This window comes from Xyrauchen texanus, chromosome 32, assembly GCF_025860055.1.
Source record: "Xyrauchen texanus isolate HMW12.3.18 chromosome 32, RBS_HiC_50CHRs, whole genome shotgun sequence".
NCBI classification, from domain to species: domain Eukaryota; kingdom Metazoa; phylum Chordata; class Actinopteri; order Cypriniformes; family Catostomidae; genus Xyrauchen; species Xyrauchen texanus.
This window is the reverse complement of record NC_068307.1, coordinates 14,108,535-14,123,536: the sequence shown is the minus strand read 5'-3', so window position 1 is coordinate 14,123,536 and position 15,002 is coordinate 14,108,535. Positions and strand designations below refer to the sequence as shown.

Sequence of the window (15,002 nt, the reverse complement as noted above, 5' to 3'; positions counted from 1 at the left end):
ATTCACATAATGGTTTAGTCAGTAATGGATGCCCTTTCGAGCGAGGTAAATAATGCAATTTTATTAATAAATTACTTCTGCGTTTAGCTCATTCTTCTGTTTTGTTTATAAGCATATTATTTAATTGTCGAGGCAAACCTTTACGTTTTAAACAAAACACATAATTATTAATACAACCGGTTACCCGTGGTTTGGATAGAATGCAGCGAACTAGCATGTAGCTTTAGCTTACAGTGTAACCTCTGTATCTCACACTGGTTTTATATATAGATGTCAGTATTATGTTAGTGAGTTAAAGAAAGCAGGGATGCAACACATTCAAGAAATCAGCTGACACCTAATAACCGTAATGAATAACATTGCAGTACATCTTGCTTGCCTTATCACATTGTGTAGCTGTTTAATGGCAGCACTAGCGCCCAGCACAGTTCATTCAGCATCCAGATCACACCTTTACCACTTTTAATAAAATAACGTTGTGTTTTCTCTGATTTCTAAGGAGGATTAGCCATGTTTAACTCATGATATATTGTTGGACATTTTCAGCTTCACTCAGCCTTCACTTTTAAGATTTAGGTTCCTGTTACTGAGAAGATGAGTGAGCTGAAGGACTGTCCCCCTCTGAAGTACTATGACTTCAAACCTGTGGACCATGTGAAAGTGTGTCCACGATACACTGCTGTGCTCAGCCGCTCGGAGGATGATGGCATTGGCATTGAAGAGCTGGACACACTTCAGCTGGAGCTGGAAACGCTTCTCTCTTCTGCGAGCCGGCGTCTCAGAGCACTGGAAGAACAAAGACAGGTGACAGTTTTTGGACTATCTCTTAAACTGTCTCTATCTCTATTACTCTATTTTTGTCTCACCTACTTTATTTGACTTTATTTTTAATCTCTGAAACAGATTCTAACAGACTGGCAGGACAAAAAAGGGGACAAAAGGTTGCTGAAATTGGGGAAAGATACAGATCTTTCTGCTTCTTCTCGCCATTCCAAGCCCAAGAAACAGAAGCTTGATGGAAAAGGCAGTCATGCTCCCGGGCCTGGACCAGGCAGACCAAAGTCTAAGAACATACAAACCAAAGTCCAGGAATTTGAGTTTGAAGTGGACCCGCAAGACATACCCCGCAATCCCAAAAATGATGCTCCCAACAGGTTAGCTGAAATAGATCTTTCTTGTGTGATGGATAATATATATCATATGGCCAATATAATAACTGGTTACTTACAGTTGTACATACCTAAACCTCTTCAACACTAGGGAAATAATATTTTTAGACATCAAATACAAATGTCTCTTTTATGCACCGATCACTGATGCCCCAAATAGCTAAAAACTTTATATCTGCATTTTACCTTTTACCTTTTTTCAAAAAAAAAATAAATAATTTAGCAATTTTTTACTTGTCTGAGTTTGCTTGTTAGAATAATCCAATGTTATATCGTAGATGTCCAGGACAAAATATGCAGTCCAGCAAAAAATTATGCTAAACAAATAATCGACTATATGTTATTGACTATCGATGCTTACTAATAACATCTAGTTTGAGCTTCTAGTCCACTCAAAGGCCAGGATATTCGATGAAACAATGGGGATGGTGCATAAACTGAAAATTAGACTGAATGTCTATGGACGCGCACATCTGTGATGGCTAAAATACTTTAGAGTGCCACCTACATTTCAGATCGGCATTTTGTAATGGAAGGTGATAGAGGAAAAAGAAAAATTCTAGTACTTGCTGCCATCTAGTGGAATAAAATAAGACTTTTTGTATGGAGATGGAGTAAATATAACCAGAATTACATTCTTACACAATTAGAACAACCCAAAAAAAAAAAAGTAACAATTATTAATTGCAATCTTTTTTTTTTTTACATTTCAGGGGAAAACTAGACCAATTTTTGTCAATTAGTCCACAGAATATGTAAAGGGTGAGCTTTAAACAAGTGTAGTATTGTCACAAACAGAACACAGCACTTAACTCACCGTTTAACAGCTGACTGAAGTGACATTTGAAACACATGCAATGTGTTGCCACTAGCTTTAGCGTGTTAGCCAACCTCAGTTTAACACTTGTATCCCAAACAAAGTACATATTCGTACAGAGTGGGATGATGGTAAAGCATTCAACTCACATTTGTAAGGTGCTGCCTTCACTGAAGTTTTGCTTGTTGCTACAGTCTCCGTTATTTACAATTGTTTTGTCAGACCAGTCAGATAACTCTGCCGTGAGCACTGAGTGCATGCACTGTTCAACATTTCATGCTCCATTTTTATAGTTGTAGAAGTGAATCATCCGAGTACTTCTGCTTCAAAATGACATAGAATAGTGTGCTGTTTGGGACACCGCACCTTAGATGTTAAAAGCCAGACATATTTTGTTGATTCTAGAGGGGAAATATTTAGTTATCAGTATTAATATACTATTGTAATGTAAGGGTTGTTTTCATGACGGTGTGTGTGTAAAACAGATTCTGGGCCTCTGTGGAGCCTTACTGTGCGGACATCACAAATGAAGAGGTGCGAGTTCTTGAAGAACTGCTCAAACCACCTAATGATGAAGCAGAGTACTACAAGGTCAGTATATTTTAGACCCAGATTCTTGCTCTACTTTATTGCAGGTTTCTCTTTACGGCCTACTTCTATCGCCAAATTGTATATACAGAAAAATGCGTGTTTAGTGGCTTTTGTGTTTGTTGTTCTTTTCTGACATTGAGCTTGCTTTACATGCTGTTGCCTTACAGATCCCAGCCCTGGGAAAGCATTATTCTCAGCGCTGGGCTCAAGAGGACCTGCTAGAGGAGCAAAGAGAGGGAGCAAGGGCCAATGACAAGAAGAAAAGCATGATGGGTCCTCTTTCTGAACTGGATGCCAAAGGTAATCCTTTATTCAAAGACAGAAGAGGCACTCATTTAGCACTTTATTAGGAACATTTGTACACCCAGTTATTCATGCAAGTGTCTAATCAGCCAATCATGTGGTTGCAGTGCAATGCATAAAATCATACAGATATGGGTCAGGAGCTTTAGATTATGTTTACATCAGCTTTCAGAATGGGTAAATAAATGTGATCTCAGTTATTTCGACTGTGGCATGATTGTTGGTGCCAGACAGGCTGGTTTGATTATTTCTGTAACTGCTGATCTCCTTGAATTTTCATGCACAAGTCTCTAGAGTTTACTCAGAATGGTGTCAAAAACAAAAAAACATCTAGAGAGGGGCAGTTCTGAAGACAGAAATGTCTTGTTGATGAGAGGTCAACGGAGAATGGCAGATGTTATGGTAACCACTCTGTATAATTGTAGTGAGCAGAATAGCATCTCAGAATGCACAACACATCAAATTTGATGCAGATGGGCTACAACAGCAGAAGACCATGTGTGACACTTTATTAGTACCATAGTTTCCTAATAAAGTGCTCTGTGAGTGTATGTCTTGATTTTTTCGCAACATAGGCATGGTCAAAGTAACGTCTTGTCTAACATGAAATCTGTTTTTTTATTGCGTTCATCCTGTATATCATATGTCATGTACATTTTTATTTGTTTATGTAGATGTAGATGCCCTGCTTAAGAAGTCAGAGTCACAGCATGAGCCTCCAGAAGACGGCTGTCCTTTTGGCCCTCTTACTCAGCGGCTTCTACAAGCACTTGTTGAGGTCAGTGAATCATCTCTGCCAAAATGTCTATAAGTAATATGCATATAGCAGCTTGATTTATATCAGTGTATGAATGTTTCATGAATGTAATATGTTAGATATTTTGTACTTTTTCATGCATGTAGGAAAATATTATATCCCCTATGGAGGATTCACCCATTCCAGACATTCCAGGAAAGGACGATGGGGCTGGTACATCTCCTCGTAGCCAGGGTAAAGCCTTCAGGTAATACCTTTTTGAGTTTGGAGGTGCATCAGTATGAGTGCAGTGTGATGAGTTTAGCCTTCTTGTGTACATTATTGGATTTCCAAAATTTTCGTTTTTTTGTCATAAGGAATTAGGCTGTGAAATTGCCATTTTTATCTCTTCAAAGTCAGCATAGGGCTCTCATAACTGATTTTAGTTTTGTAGTGTACATGGATGAATTGTGCACAATAAAACAGGAACATCTGCTATGATTGTAAATTGTCTCATCTTTCACCCTCTTTTACAGTGTGCCTCACACACGCTCTCTAGAGGCTCGTATAAGAGAGGAGCTGGTGTCTCAGGGTTTGCTGGACTTTGATGAGAGGCAAGGTGTTGGGGGAGAGTCAGAAGATGAGGTGCTGGCTGAACTGCAGAAAAGACAGTCTGAACTCAAAGCACTTACCATCCACAATCGCTCACGCAAGCAAGATCTTCTCAAGTGAGTCGCAGCCAACAGATCAAGACTTTTTTCAACATAAGATGAAGTTAAGCTCATGAAAAGAAACCTGTAATCTTGAAGAGTTAGATGGAGTATGACATTTCCATTGTTTAGTCAAATAACTTTTGAGTAGATGTGAATTTTAGGTGAGCTCCCAAGTAGAAATGTGTTTTTCATATGCATAGTCAAATACAAGGCTTAATGTGTTTTTGGGAAAGTCACTTTTAACCCCTGTTCCTGTAGGTTGGCACGGGAAGAGATGAGGAAACAGGAGCTTCGTCATCGGGTTCGAGTGGCTGATAACGAGGTTATGGAGGCCTTCCGTCGCATTATGGCAGCCAGGCAAAAGAAACGCACTCCAACAAAAAAAGAGAAAGATCAGGCTTGGAAAGCATTGAAAGAGAGAGAAAGTATTCTCAAACTCTTAGATGGATAAATATGACTGGCAGCTTTCTTGTGTTGTATGTTAATTTGTATGATTGTTGGATAGGGACTGTTCATACAGACAATTTCAACACTAACAGTCTGGCACCCAGACTAAAATCAGAAATGGTTATAACGGTAGGCAAAGAACATGTGAGTGTCAGTGAATATTTAAAGGGACAGTTCACCCAAAAAATAAAAATTCTCTCATCATTTACTCACCATCATTCCATCCCAGATGTTTAAGACTTTCTTCTGCTGACACAAACTAAGATTTTAGAAGAATAGTCAAACACATATGGTATGGCATGAGGGTGAGTAAATGATGAGAAAATTTACATTTTTAGATGAACTATCCCTTTAATGTTATCATATTGTACTTATGTTCATATATTTTTACTGCCTTCTATCCAAAATAAGACAGTTAAAAATAAAGCAATTTGCCACTAAGGGTTTGCAGTGCCACTGACTATTGATGTTGCCAGAACTGTGGCACCTCCAGGTGACCATATTTTTTGCCTTTCTGTACAGTTCCCAAATGGAAGCAATTACCATAATAGATTGATATTGTGTAAACTATTGTCATAGTGTTATTATTATTTTGGTTACTGCATGGGATAGGGCAAGTACATGTTATTTTTGAGTTTCATATGATTGTAAGGAAATGGAGCTAGTCAAAGTTATTTTAAGAGAAAATATCAAGTTTGTTATTGGAAATGAAGTGTATGTTGTTGTTCAGTCCATAGTTAGTTATGTTCACCGTATCAGACATGCTGTTCTAAACCATGACATTGTTTTTGCATGTATGTGTTCAAATAAAAATTAACATTTGATTAAAAACTAGCGCCAATTAATTAAGTCAAAAGCGACTATTTGTAATTATATAAAAGGTTGCCCCGCCCCCGAATCCGATAGAGGGCGCTATTACATGTTTACACTAGATTTACACACATCTTGTATAGTGAACCTCATAGCTCTGCACTACCTCAAAACAAGAACTTAGCCGTTAAGAGGTGAGAATATCTTCAACCTTATGTTTGCAGGATCAATTTCTAATTGCATCTGAAATTATATGGTTTGCCAGTCTATTAAAACATCAAACGGGTGAATAAATGCAGAAACCGTTGCGTGAAGCCGGCAGAAGCCGTCTAACCACTTCACGTTTGTGGTAAAAATTGTACAGTATAGTTAGGTTTTCTAATACGTTCATAGGTAAAATTAGCTGTGTCCAGCCTTTTACCTTGTTACTGCACCACAAAACACGTACTTTCGATAACTAAATGTGACGTGAGGAAACCGTCATGTATACTATACTTTGAATGAACAGACAGCTTTTGTTTGTCTTTAACGGTAGTCAATATAGTTTTTGTCAACGCTTGTTTTGATGGCTAATGTGTGGTGAAGTCAGGCAGATTTGGCGCGAACAGCATGTGCGGGAGAACGGCGTGCACTCTCGCGCCGGAAGAGCTCAGTCGCGCGTGTCTGTATCGAGACCGGAGAGGACAACGTAACCGACCTCGATGGAAGGATGGAGACACGGATAAATACAGACCTTCGTACAACAAAAGTCCTCAATCCTTCAGCCCCGTCCTGCTTTCCAACAGACACTTCAACAAGGCACGAAAATGCAAATTATTTGTAAAAACAAGAATGCTCAACTTTTGCCATATAAAAGCAGTTATTTAATTAAGTTTTTTCCCCCCCTTAGGATTCCCCTGTAGATGAGTGTGTATTGACTGCGATGCGCTGGGGTCTCGTCCCTGCCTGGTTCAAGGAAAATGACCCCAACAAGATGCAGTACAGCACCTCTAATTGCCGTAGTGAAAGCCTCTTTGAGAAGAAGTCTTACAAGGTACTCTTGCTGGTTTCGGAGTTTGCGCAGGCTGTTCACACTAACTGTTATCAGTCCTGTTTTGAGTGCAAATTTAGGTTTTTCATACACAGATTGGTTATGAAAGAGAATGGCAACATCAGAACATAACCGAAGTGACACTGACAAAACTCCTTGTCCCTCCTTTAAAAAAAAAAGAAAAATCTAAGTGACAGTGAGGCACTTAAAATGTAAGTGAATATGGGTTTTTTTTGTTGTTGTTGAGGGTTTAAAGACAGAAATGTAACGCTTATAATGTCGTGGAATATCACGATGAATCTCTCTAAGTTGTAAGAAAACTCTCGGAGTCTTGAGTTCCAGATGCCAAAGTTGAAGTTTATTGAACACCAATAAACATGAGTCCAGTCAGCTGTCTGTCCTAACATTGTTCTCCTAAGTTCTCAATTATATACCTTTTAGCTATCTTTTACCCACTATCTCTGACCAATGGGATTATTGACCTTGCCACCAATATTTTTTATCTCCTTCATTAATTAAATATTGGTGGAAAATCCCCCGCTTATCTATTAAAAAAAAAAAAACATACATCAGCTGGTAACTTCACATTATCATTTGATTAATGAAAGAAAATGCAAGCTCCACAGATGTTTAGCTCATCAAAACAAAACATCATGGCAGCAAAACACCAGCTGCGAAGATAACATACATTCAGCTTACAATACACCATTCATATAATAACTGCAAAAACAGATTACACATATTATATAAGAAGCAAAACACCAGCTGCAAAGATAACATACATGCAGCTTACAATATACCATTCATATAATAACTGTTTAAAAGTATAAGAGATAAGTGATATCGTCAAGTTTACATGCCAGAACACTGCTGACCAACAGAAACACATTTTGTCTTTGAAGAAATACATATTTTGTTTTTGTTAGCTCATACACCTGTTTTTCAAGGTTATATACCATTCTTTGTGTTCTCTGCAGCATCAACACTTTTAGTAACTTCACATGCTCTCTCCTGGGTCACACAAAGGCCTGGAAACTCATATAAGTATTTTGATATATAAAAACATACTAGAATATTAAAAAATATACTATAATAATTTGATCAAAGCACTTGCATTAATTCTTCTGTTAAAACAAATGTATTATTTGAGCTGTAAATTTGTTTTAGTTGTAATATTTACAGTTCTATGATTTGATGACTTTACACTGTCATGGCAATGAAGTTATAAATTGGCTATAACTTCACACAGAAAAGGTGAGTAAGCAATTTTGTCATAATAAAATCATATTAACATATCTTTTTTTATGTGTGTATTTTAAAGTTTACGGATTGGCCCATTTCACATCCAATGTAAATGTTTCAATGGAACCCAGATTTTTCCAAATAAATGGTGTTAATCAACATTATGCCACAAAAGCTGTCAATTGAGCTTTACTTGTATTGAACCTGAAATATTATTTTATTAAGAAGGCATACAAGGATAAAATGAGAACCTGCTTTTTCAACTACATATCTGAGAGGACCTGTCCATACCAACATTATTCTCCTGTCTCTGTAGTATGAACTGGACAATATGAGAGTCACCTGTTAGAAAATATGGTTGTTTATCCTAAACACTGACTAGTATGTTTAAAGGTGCTATATGTAATATTTTTACTGTACTAAATCATAAAATGACCATAATATGTCATTAGAGAATTAGGAAACATGCTAAGTTGAAATACTGGCTTCTCTGATAACAATGCTACAGCCAGTATATTCTACTTTGAAGTTTACATTCCCGGACGGAATTTCTGTTTATGTTTTGGCCTGTGTGATCCTGCCCACTCACCAATAGTATTTCGACACTGCCAGGTTGCCAGATTTGAACACTTTTGCAGGAAAACAACTCGGTGCTGCAGCCATGGAAGCCAGCAAACAAACTGGATCAGAGATAACAGATTCCACCCGACATAAAAAGCCTCACAATCCATCTAAAAACCACCACGACCAGAGGCGTAGTAAAACAAGGATACATATTGAAGATGCCTTTGGAAGATGGAGACAGCTTAAAGCACAGAAATCCTTTTAAACATATACTGAGTTGGCTAATTTGCGTGTCAACATTCTGGCAACCCGCATGAGTTTAGAGTCTGGCAGACAATTCTCCAATATTTTGAATTTGGACTGCAGTATCCATTTCAAATGCTTGTTGTCAATCTTACATATAGCACCTTTAAAGGTATTTGTCTTACAGGATCCTCTTCTGAAAGGCCAGCGCTGTGTTGTTCTAGCTGACGGCTTTTACGAATGGCGGCGACTGGAGAAGGAGAAACAGCCTTTCTTCATTTACTTCCCACAAAGCCAAGGGGGAAAAGTGCCCTGCCAACAAAGCACACAGGAGGAGAAGAGCGAGCATAGTCTGGAACAAGGAGAGGTTGACCAACTGATAATTTTTGTTTTCCTTATATAGAGATGTATTTGTTCACCCATGCCAGTCTTACTCATCTAATTTTCTTTTATTTATTCCTCCATATTTCCCTTCAGAGTGATCAAGAAGACGGTGATTGGACAGGGTGGCGTCTGCTGACAATGGCAGGGCTATTTGACTGCTGGACTCCTCCTAGTGGTGGAGAGGCACTGTACACGTATACAGTTATTACTGTAGATGCCTCACCGAACATTCAAAGCATCCACGACAGGTTCAGTGCATTAATATAATGAATTGTTCATGTTGCAATGTCAGTTTCAAACAGTTAGCCAAAGTTTGTTGTGCTTGGCTGCTTGAGTCAGTGTGATGTTTTGTAACAGGATGCCTGCCGTGCTGGATGGAGAGGATGAGGTAAGACGGTGGTTGGACTTTGGAGAAGTGAAATCACTGGAAGCTATGAAGTTACTTCAGCCAAAGTCTTCCCTGACCTTTCACCCCGTCTCATCATTGGTCAACAATTCCCGCAATAATTCCCCAGAGTGTCTACAGCCTGTAGACCCCACAATTAAAAAGGTAAAGAAACCTTGGTTTGGATCAGAAGTGCAAGTGCTGGACCTTAAAGTAATATTTCACCCAAAAATAAAAACTCTGTCATAATTTAGTCACCCTAAAGTCTTTCCAAAACCAGTATGATTTTCTGTCTTATGCGGAATGTGTTTAATGAATATTGTGAGTCTTATCAATGCAATTGCAGTGGATGGAGAGTGTGTTACTTTAAAACTTGATAATTACCCATAAGTATCATAAAAGTAGTCTGTAAAATAAGCTTGTTCACAGCGGCTTGCGTGTTCATGTGATAACTTTTAGCACTGAACAACACAAGCATCTTTAAGCAAGCTTCTCTAACCCTAACACACAACAATACAATTATTATATTGTAAATTGTTTCTCACCAAAACTTTCTTATGTCTACAGAAGTTTTTGAATATGTTTTGGGACTCACATGGACTATTTTTATGATACTTTTGTTTTGGGACCTTTTTTAAGCTTTAATGGAATAGTTCACCCAAAAATGTTAGTTCTCTCATCATTTACTCACCCTCATGCATCACAGATGTGAATGACTTTGTTCTGCAGAACACAAAGATTTTTGGAAGAATATCTCAGCTCTGTAGGTCCATACAATGCAAGTAAATAGGTTTCAACACTTTCAAGCTCCAAAAATCAAATAAAAGCAGCATAAAAGTAATCCATATAACTCCAATGGTTTAATCCATGTCTTCAGAATCAATATGATGGTGTGTGTGTGAGAAAGATCCATATTTAAGTCCTTTTTCACTATAAATGTCCACTTTTTGACCTGCCCTCCTAATTGCATTCACGAGAGGAATGAGTTCTTTTTTTTTTGTGGCTATACGCATTCTTTGTGCATATTGCCACCTAATGGGCAGGTAGGAGAAAGAAAAAAAATTGATGAATAAATGGGGCATATTTACAAGAATGTGAATAGCCAAAAAAACAAAAGACCTCTTGTGAATGCGCATAGCTGGTCAAAGTGTAGATGTAAAAAAAAAAACCTTGCCTACCATATCACTTTTGAAGACATGGATTAAACCACTGGAGTCATATGGATTACTTTTATGCTGCTTTTTGTAGCTTCAAAGATTTGGTAATTATTCACTTGCATTATATGGACCTACAGAGCTGAAATATTCGTTATAACTCATACAGATCTGGGCAGAGGTGGGAGCAAGCCACACATGTTCAAGTTACAAGCAAGTCTCAAGTGCAGTGCAGACAAATCAAGCAAGTCAATTCAGTGACTCATTTCAAGCAAGTCGAGTCCTAATGGGTGTTGAGTCAAGCCACAGTACTAAAATAAATAGAGGTTAATTTTTTAAATAAATATTTATTTTTTCTCTGAAATTATGAACTTGTATGCATTTCTTTACATTAATTTTTTTATATGAATTGTATAACAGTGATGCTTATGTATATATATATATATATATATATATATATATATATATATATATATATATATACACACACACACACACAGTATTAGTAAATTAGGTTAATGAACATGCACAGTTTTTAGCGTGGGTACTTAAAAATGCTGTGAATACTTCTAGATACTTTATTATCCAATTTGTTTAGATTTTTACAATTAACTGGTAAAAATGTATAACACCGCGCAGTGTAATGCTGTGTAAAAATGTGGTCTGATTTTCACATTGATCTAACATAAATGGCAGATGGGCTGAATGAAAATGCAAATTCGCTCTCTGACAGTAGGTGGCGCTTCTGCAGCAGAAATATAGCTGTTTCCTGGTAACGTCTGTACACAATGCAGCCCTTCGCTTATTATCGATACTTTATTAGGCATTATACCAGGGGTCGGGAACCTGTGGCTCTTTGTTAAAAATCAAGTGGCTCGCTGGGTGTCTCACTATTCACCAACACATGAACGTTTAAAACTTTCTAGAGATAATTTTCAAACAGAAAGTGTGGGTGCAATTGCAAAGCTTGAAGTCAATTACAGTTTTGATTTTCTTTCTTCTGAATTTGTCACTCTAGGTGAACAAGTTTGAAATTAACATCATAATCATACAGAGTATTTTGCTTATGTACCATCTACTGTGCAAGGCGGCCTGTAAGACTTCTCAGAGTGATTTATTACAAAGAATTAGACACAAAGAACGAAACGTGATTATATTTTGAAAACAGACGAAAGAAAAGCCGCGCGATGCCCGTCTGATTTGATGTGCGCACAGTGAGCTCTGCTGTTCACGCGTGCAATGAAAGCTTCAAGACACGCACTTTTATAGAGTTCTGGACCTCGTTTCCCAATAACTATTGATCTCAGCTGTTAAAAGCATTTTCTAAGAGCGATTTTACGAATGTTAGTTATTTGTTATGTGCACCCAGGGTGTGATATAGCACCCACAAAATGCGACGAGACTCAATCCAGTTTGCGTGCTCTTCGTTCAAAAGTATTTCATGCGCAAGTAATTTTGCTCATCTATCCGCAACAGGCGGGTGACCTGTAAGATGTCTCGGGGTGATACATGACAAGAAATTCTGTTAGTCAAAAAGACTCACTTGAAGAAACACACTTTATTATATTTTTAAGAACAGACAAAAGAAAAGCCATCAGTACTCGTGTCTGATTCTCTGTTTGTTCAGAGACGTGCATCGTGACCCTGTCTCATGGAGCAAGTGCATGTAAAGGGTTATCACTCCTTTTTCTCTGTTTGATTCAACTGAAAACTGTTTGCAAGAATAATGTTGTCTATGAGAATGCTGCAAATTATCGCCAATCATCTCATAAATTTAGCTTTAAATTTCCACGGAGCAGTTCACTTTTACACATTGTGAGTGCAACTCTGCTGGTTCGGTAATGTATGTAATATATAAAGACGAACGTGATTAAATCATAAAGTAATACAATACATGTTCACTTTGAACATAAAATTGAGTTCAGTTTTCTTTAGGCAGCATTAACTGTTTTAACAAACGCAATACAAACACATTCGATAAGAACACACATTTGGCAGCATTATTTTGGGAACAGAAGGGAATTTATTAGGCTTATGAAAATTATTATAAATCTCTTTATATTTATAATTGTCTTTTAGTTTTTAATTTGTAGCTGTTAGTAATTATTCACCTGGTGTTGTTGACTGATGCTTGCGTGTTGACAAAAGGGTCCGTTGGAGATGGTAAATGTTTGTATTCGGGAAGTGGTTATATTTAAGATTTTTTTAATCACTTTTTTGTGCTTCAATAAATTGATGTCATTTTTAAAGCAAAATCAATCAAGCAAAAATATTCACTCTCTGATATTGCGATTATCGTTAAAATATTTTTTAAATATCACTCAGCCATTTTTCATGAACCGTTATAAAATGGAAGTAATTTTATGGAGACCCGCACAAACACGTGTACTCAATTCCATATTGCAACATGTTACCGATTAATTTTTGCATATGTGTTTGTTTTTGAGTAGTCTATGGGCAATATAAACATTTTAAAAAAAAATTAAAACATTTTTGAAAATAGTAAATTATTTGTTTGTGGTACGGCTCTTTCAAAAAAAATGTATCAACCAAAATATTTTAAATGGGCTCCTATATGAAAAAAGGTTCCCGACCCCTGCATTGTACGGAGGTAAGATGAAAAGAAAATGCAATCGAAACTTTTCTGAAGACAAGTCAGTTCCCTTCAGAGATACATTTATATAAAATAGTCATAAAAGTATTGCATTCAAGGCTTTAATTAAAGTCTTCAGAAGTCATAATCACTACGAGAGCACTTGGATTTTGTCACGAGTCATTCTGTATATTTTATACTTGTCATGTTTTAAATGAAGTGTTGTGAATGCAAATCTGCCTGTTATGTTTTTATATTGGCAACAAACGGTTATGGTATATTGTTTACTGTTGAGAAGGTTTAGAAAAGGCGCACACACATTTAGCGGCAATGTCGGGTCATTTAAAACTTTTCGCGCTACAAAACTTTAGAATAATTTTAATTTACTGACAACCCTTAAACATTTGAACAGTAATTTTACAAATAAATGTTTCTGGATAATGAAATGACGAAATGATTTACTTCGCTTCCTTGTGGTTTTTGAAATGTATGATGAAATTTGAGGTTGTGGCAGTTGTATCCAATATTTTTGCATTGCATATTGGGCATCTGGCAAATCTTTTTTTTTATTATTCACAGGGTCCAATTCAATATCTTTTTATCCAAAGGAGATTTTTTTTTTTTAGCTTGACAATCTTCTGTCATTTTGACGAGTTGTGAGCGCAGATGCAGATCAGTGGTGCTGGCTGGCTTACATTATTGCATATTAATTAATTGATGTCGCAATATTTTTTAAACATATTTCATTACTGTTTATAATAAGTTATTGAAAATAATAATAATAAAAAAAATTTCAAGTCATTGTCGTCATTCAGTTCAAGTAAAGTCTCGAGTCGCTGGTTCTCAAGTCAAAGTCAAGTCAATTTCTTCCTTTAGTCAAGCAAGTCACAAGTCCTTAAATTTGCGACTCTAGTTAAGTCATATAACTCAAGTCCCCGCCTCTGCTTATGGGATGGCATGAGGGCAAGTAAATTAGACTATTTTAATTTTTCGGAGAATTATTCTTTTTCATATCACTTAGAACGACGTGGAGGTGAGTAAATTATGATAGTATTGAACTTTTTCAATTATCTATTACTCCTTTAAGTACTTGGTTCTTATGCCTTACTCTAAGTTTGGATTTATCACATCTTTGCTTAGCAGCTCTTAATAAGGATGTGCTTGATTTCTACATGCATTTAATGAATATTACTAGTTTATATAGATCCTGTATAAGGTTCCCTAAATCTTTATCAGTTGCACCTCCTTATAAAAGTTAGCTTTCATATGGATCAGAAGTTAATATCACACCCTTGATTTATGCTAATACTTACCTACTACCTTTTGCCTTTGTCCAGACCCCTAAGCCTTCAGCCAGCAGTAAAATGATGATGAGCTGGCTTAAGACTGCTTCACCCACTAAGAGGAAGGATACTGATGAAGATGCTGCATCCAAAGGACCTGATGGAAAGATTGAATCTGAGAAGCAGACAAAACCAAATGGGCCTCTCCAGCAATGGCTGCTGGGAACAGGTTCAAGTAAGAAACCAAAAACCTCATAATAGAGAATCATTACAGGACTGTCAGTGTCCTTGTGCACAGATTGGAATGAGCATTCTCTTCAACCAGAGAGAGGTGTTATGACTAGAGCTGGTGACCAGTAACTAGTATGAGAAGACCCACCCAATGGATAAAGAGACCCATCTTAAGAACAGCATAAGACTCTCGTGGCTTTAACATGCTTCAATATTGGTTAAAACAGTTCAGCACTCATTTTCCAAGTATTTAGTGTGTAGATATTGGTGTGCATTTGGTAATTGCCCTTTTCATGATTTGAAGCAA

At 37.0% G+C, this 15,002-nt stretch overlaps 2 protein-coding genes across 4 annotated transcripts; both read left to right on the top strand.

The window, feature by feature from the left end:
* The first annotated feature begins 3 nt into the window (after positions 1-3).
* On the top strand, positions 4-5,588 carry tada3l (transcriptional adaptor 3 (NGG1 homolog, yeast)-like). 2 transcript variants are annotated; one of them, XM_052101813.1, is made up of 9 exons: positions 4-45; positions 571-804; positions 904-1,154; positions 2,472-2,577; positions 2,745-2,877; positions 3,555-3,658; positions 3,784-3,884; positions 4,153-4,344; positions 4,588-5,588. In XM_052101813.1, exons 2-9 carry the CDS (start codon positions 595-597, stop codon positions 4,778-4,780), a joined length of 1,290 nt encoding a protein of 429 aa, XP_051957773.1. In that variant the 5' UTR covers positions 4-45; positions 571-594; the 3' UTR covers positions 4,781-5,588. The 2 variants fall into 2 exon arrangements, with proteins under 2 accessions (XP_051957773.1, XP_051957774.1); XM_052101814.1 differs by having other exon boundaries at positions 7-45; positions 547-804.
* A 110-nt stretch (positions 5,589-5,698) lies between these two features.
* Positions 5,699-14,990, top strand: hmces (5-hydroxymethylcytosine binding, ES cell specific). 2 transcript variants are annotated; one of them, XM_052101972.1, is made up of 7 exons: positions 5,699-5,780; positions 6,172-6,384; positions 6,476-6,619; positions 8,853-9,032; positions 9,143-9,297; positions 9,407-9,599; positions 14,519-14,990. In XM_052101972.1, exons 2-7 carry the CDS (start codon positions 6,196-6,198, stop codon positions 14,720-14,722), a joined length of 1,065 nt encoding a protein of 354 aa, XP_051957932.1. In that variant the 5' UTR covers positions 5,699-5,780; positions 6,172-6,195; the 3' UTR covers positions 14,723-14,990. The 2 variants fall into 2 exon arrangements, with proteins under 2 accessions (XP_051957932.1, XP_051957933.1); XM_052101973.1 differs by having other exon boundaries at positions 5,714-5,780; positions 6,176-6,384.
* The last annotated feature ends 12 nt before the right edge of the window (positions 14,991-15,002 follow it).

Coding starts and splice junctions, on each gene's coding strand:
- tada3l (XM_052101813.1), top strand. CDS start 595: ATGAGTGAGCTGAAGGACTGTCCCCCTCTGAAGTACTATGACTTCAAA. Junction 2,578..2,744: donor ATGAAGCAGAGTACTACAAG/GTCAGTATATTT, acceptor GTTGCCTTACAG/ATCCCAGCCCTGGGAAAGCA. Junction 2,878..3,554: donor TTCTGAACTGGATGCCAAAG/GTAATCCTTTAT, acceptor TTGTTTATGTAG/ATGTAGATGCCCTGCTTAAG.
- hmces (XM_052101972.1), top strand. CDS start 6,196: ATGTGCGGGAGAACGGCGTGCACTCTCGCGCCGGAAGAGCTCAGTCGC. Junction 6,620..8,852: donor TTGAGAAGAAGTCTTACAAG/GTACTCTTGCTG, acceptor TTTGTCTTACAG/GATCCTCTTCTGAAAGGCCA. Junction 9,600..14,518: donor TAGACCCCACAATTAAAAAG/GTAAAGAAACCT, acceptor GCCTTTGTCCAG/ACCCCTAAGCCTTCAGCCAG.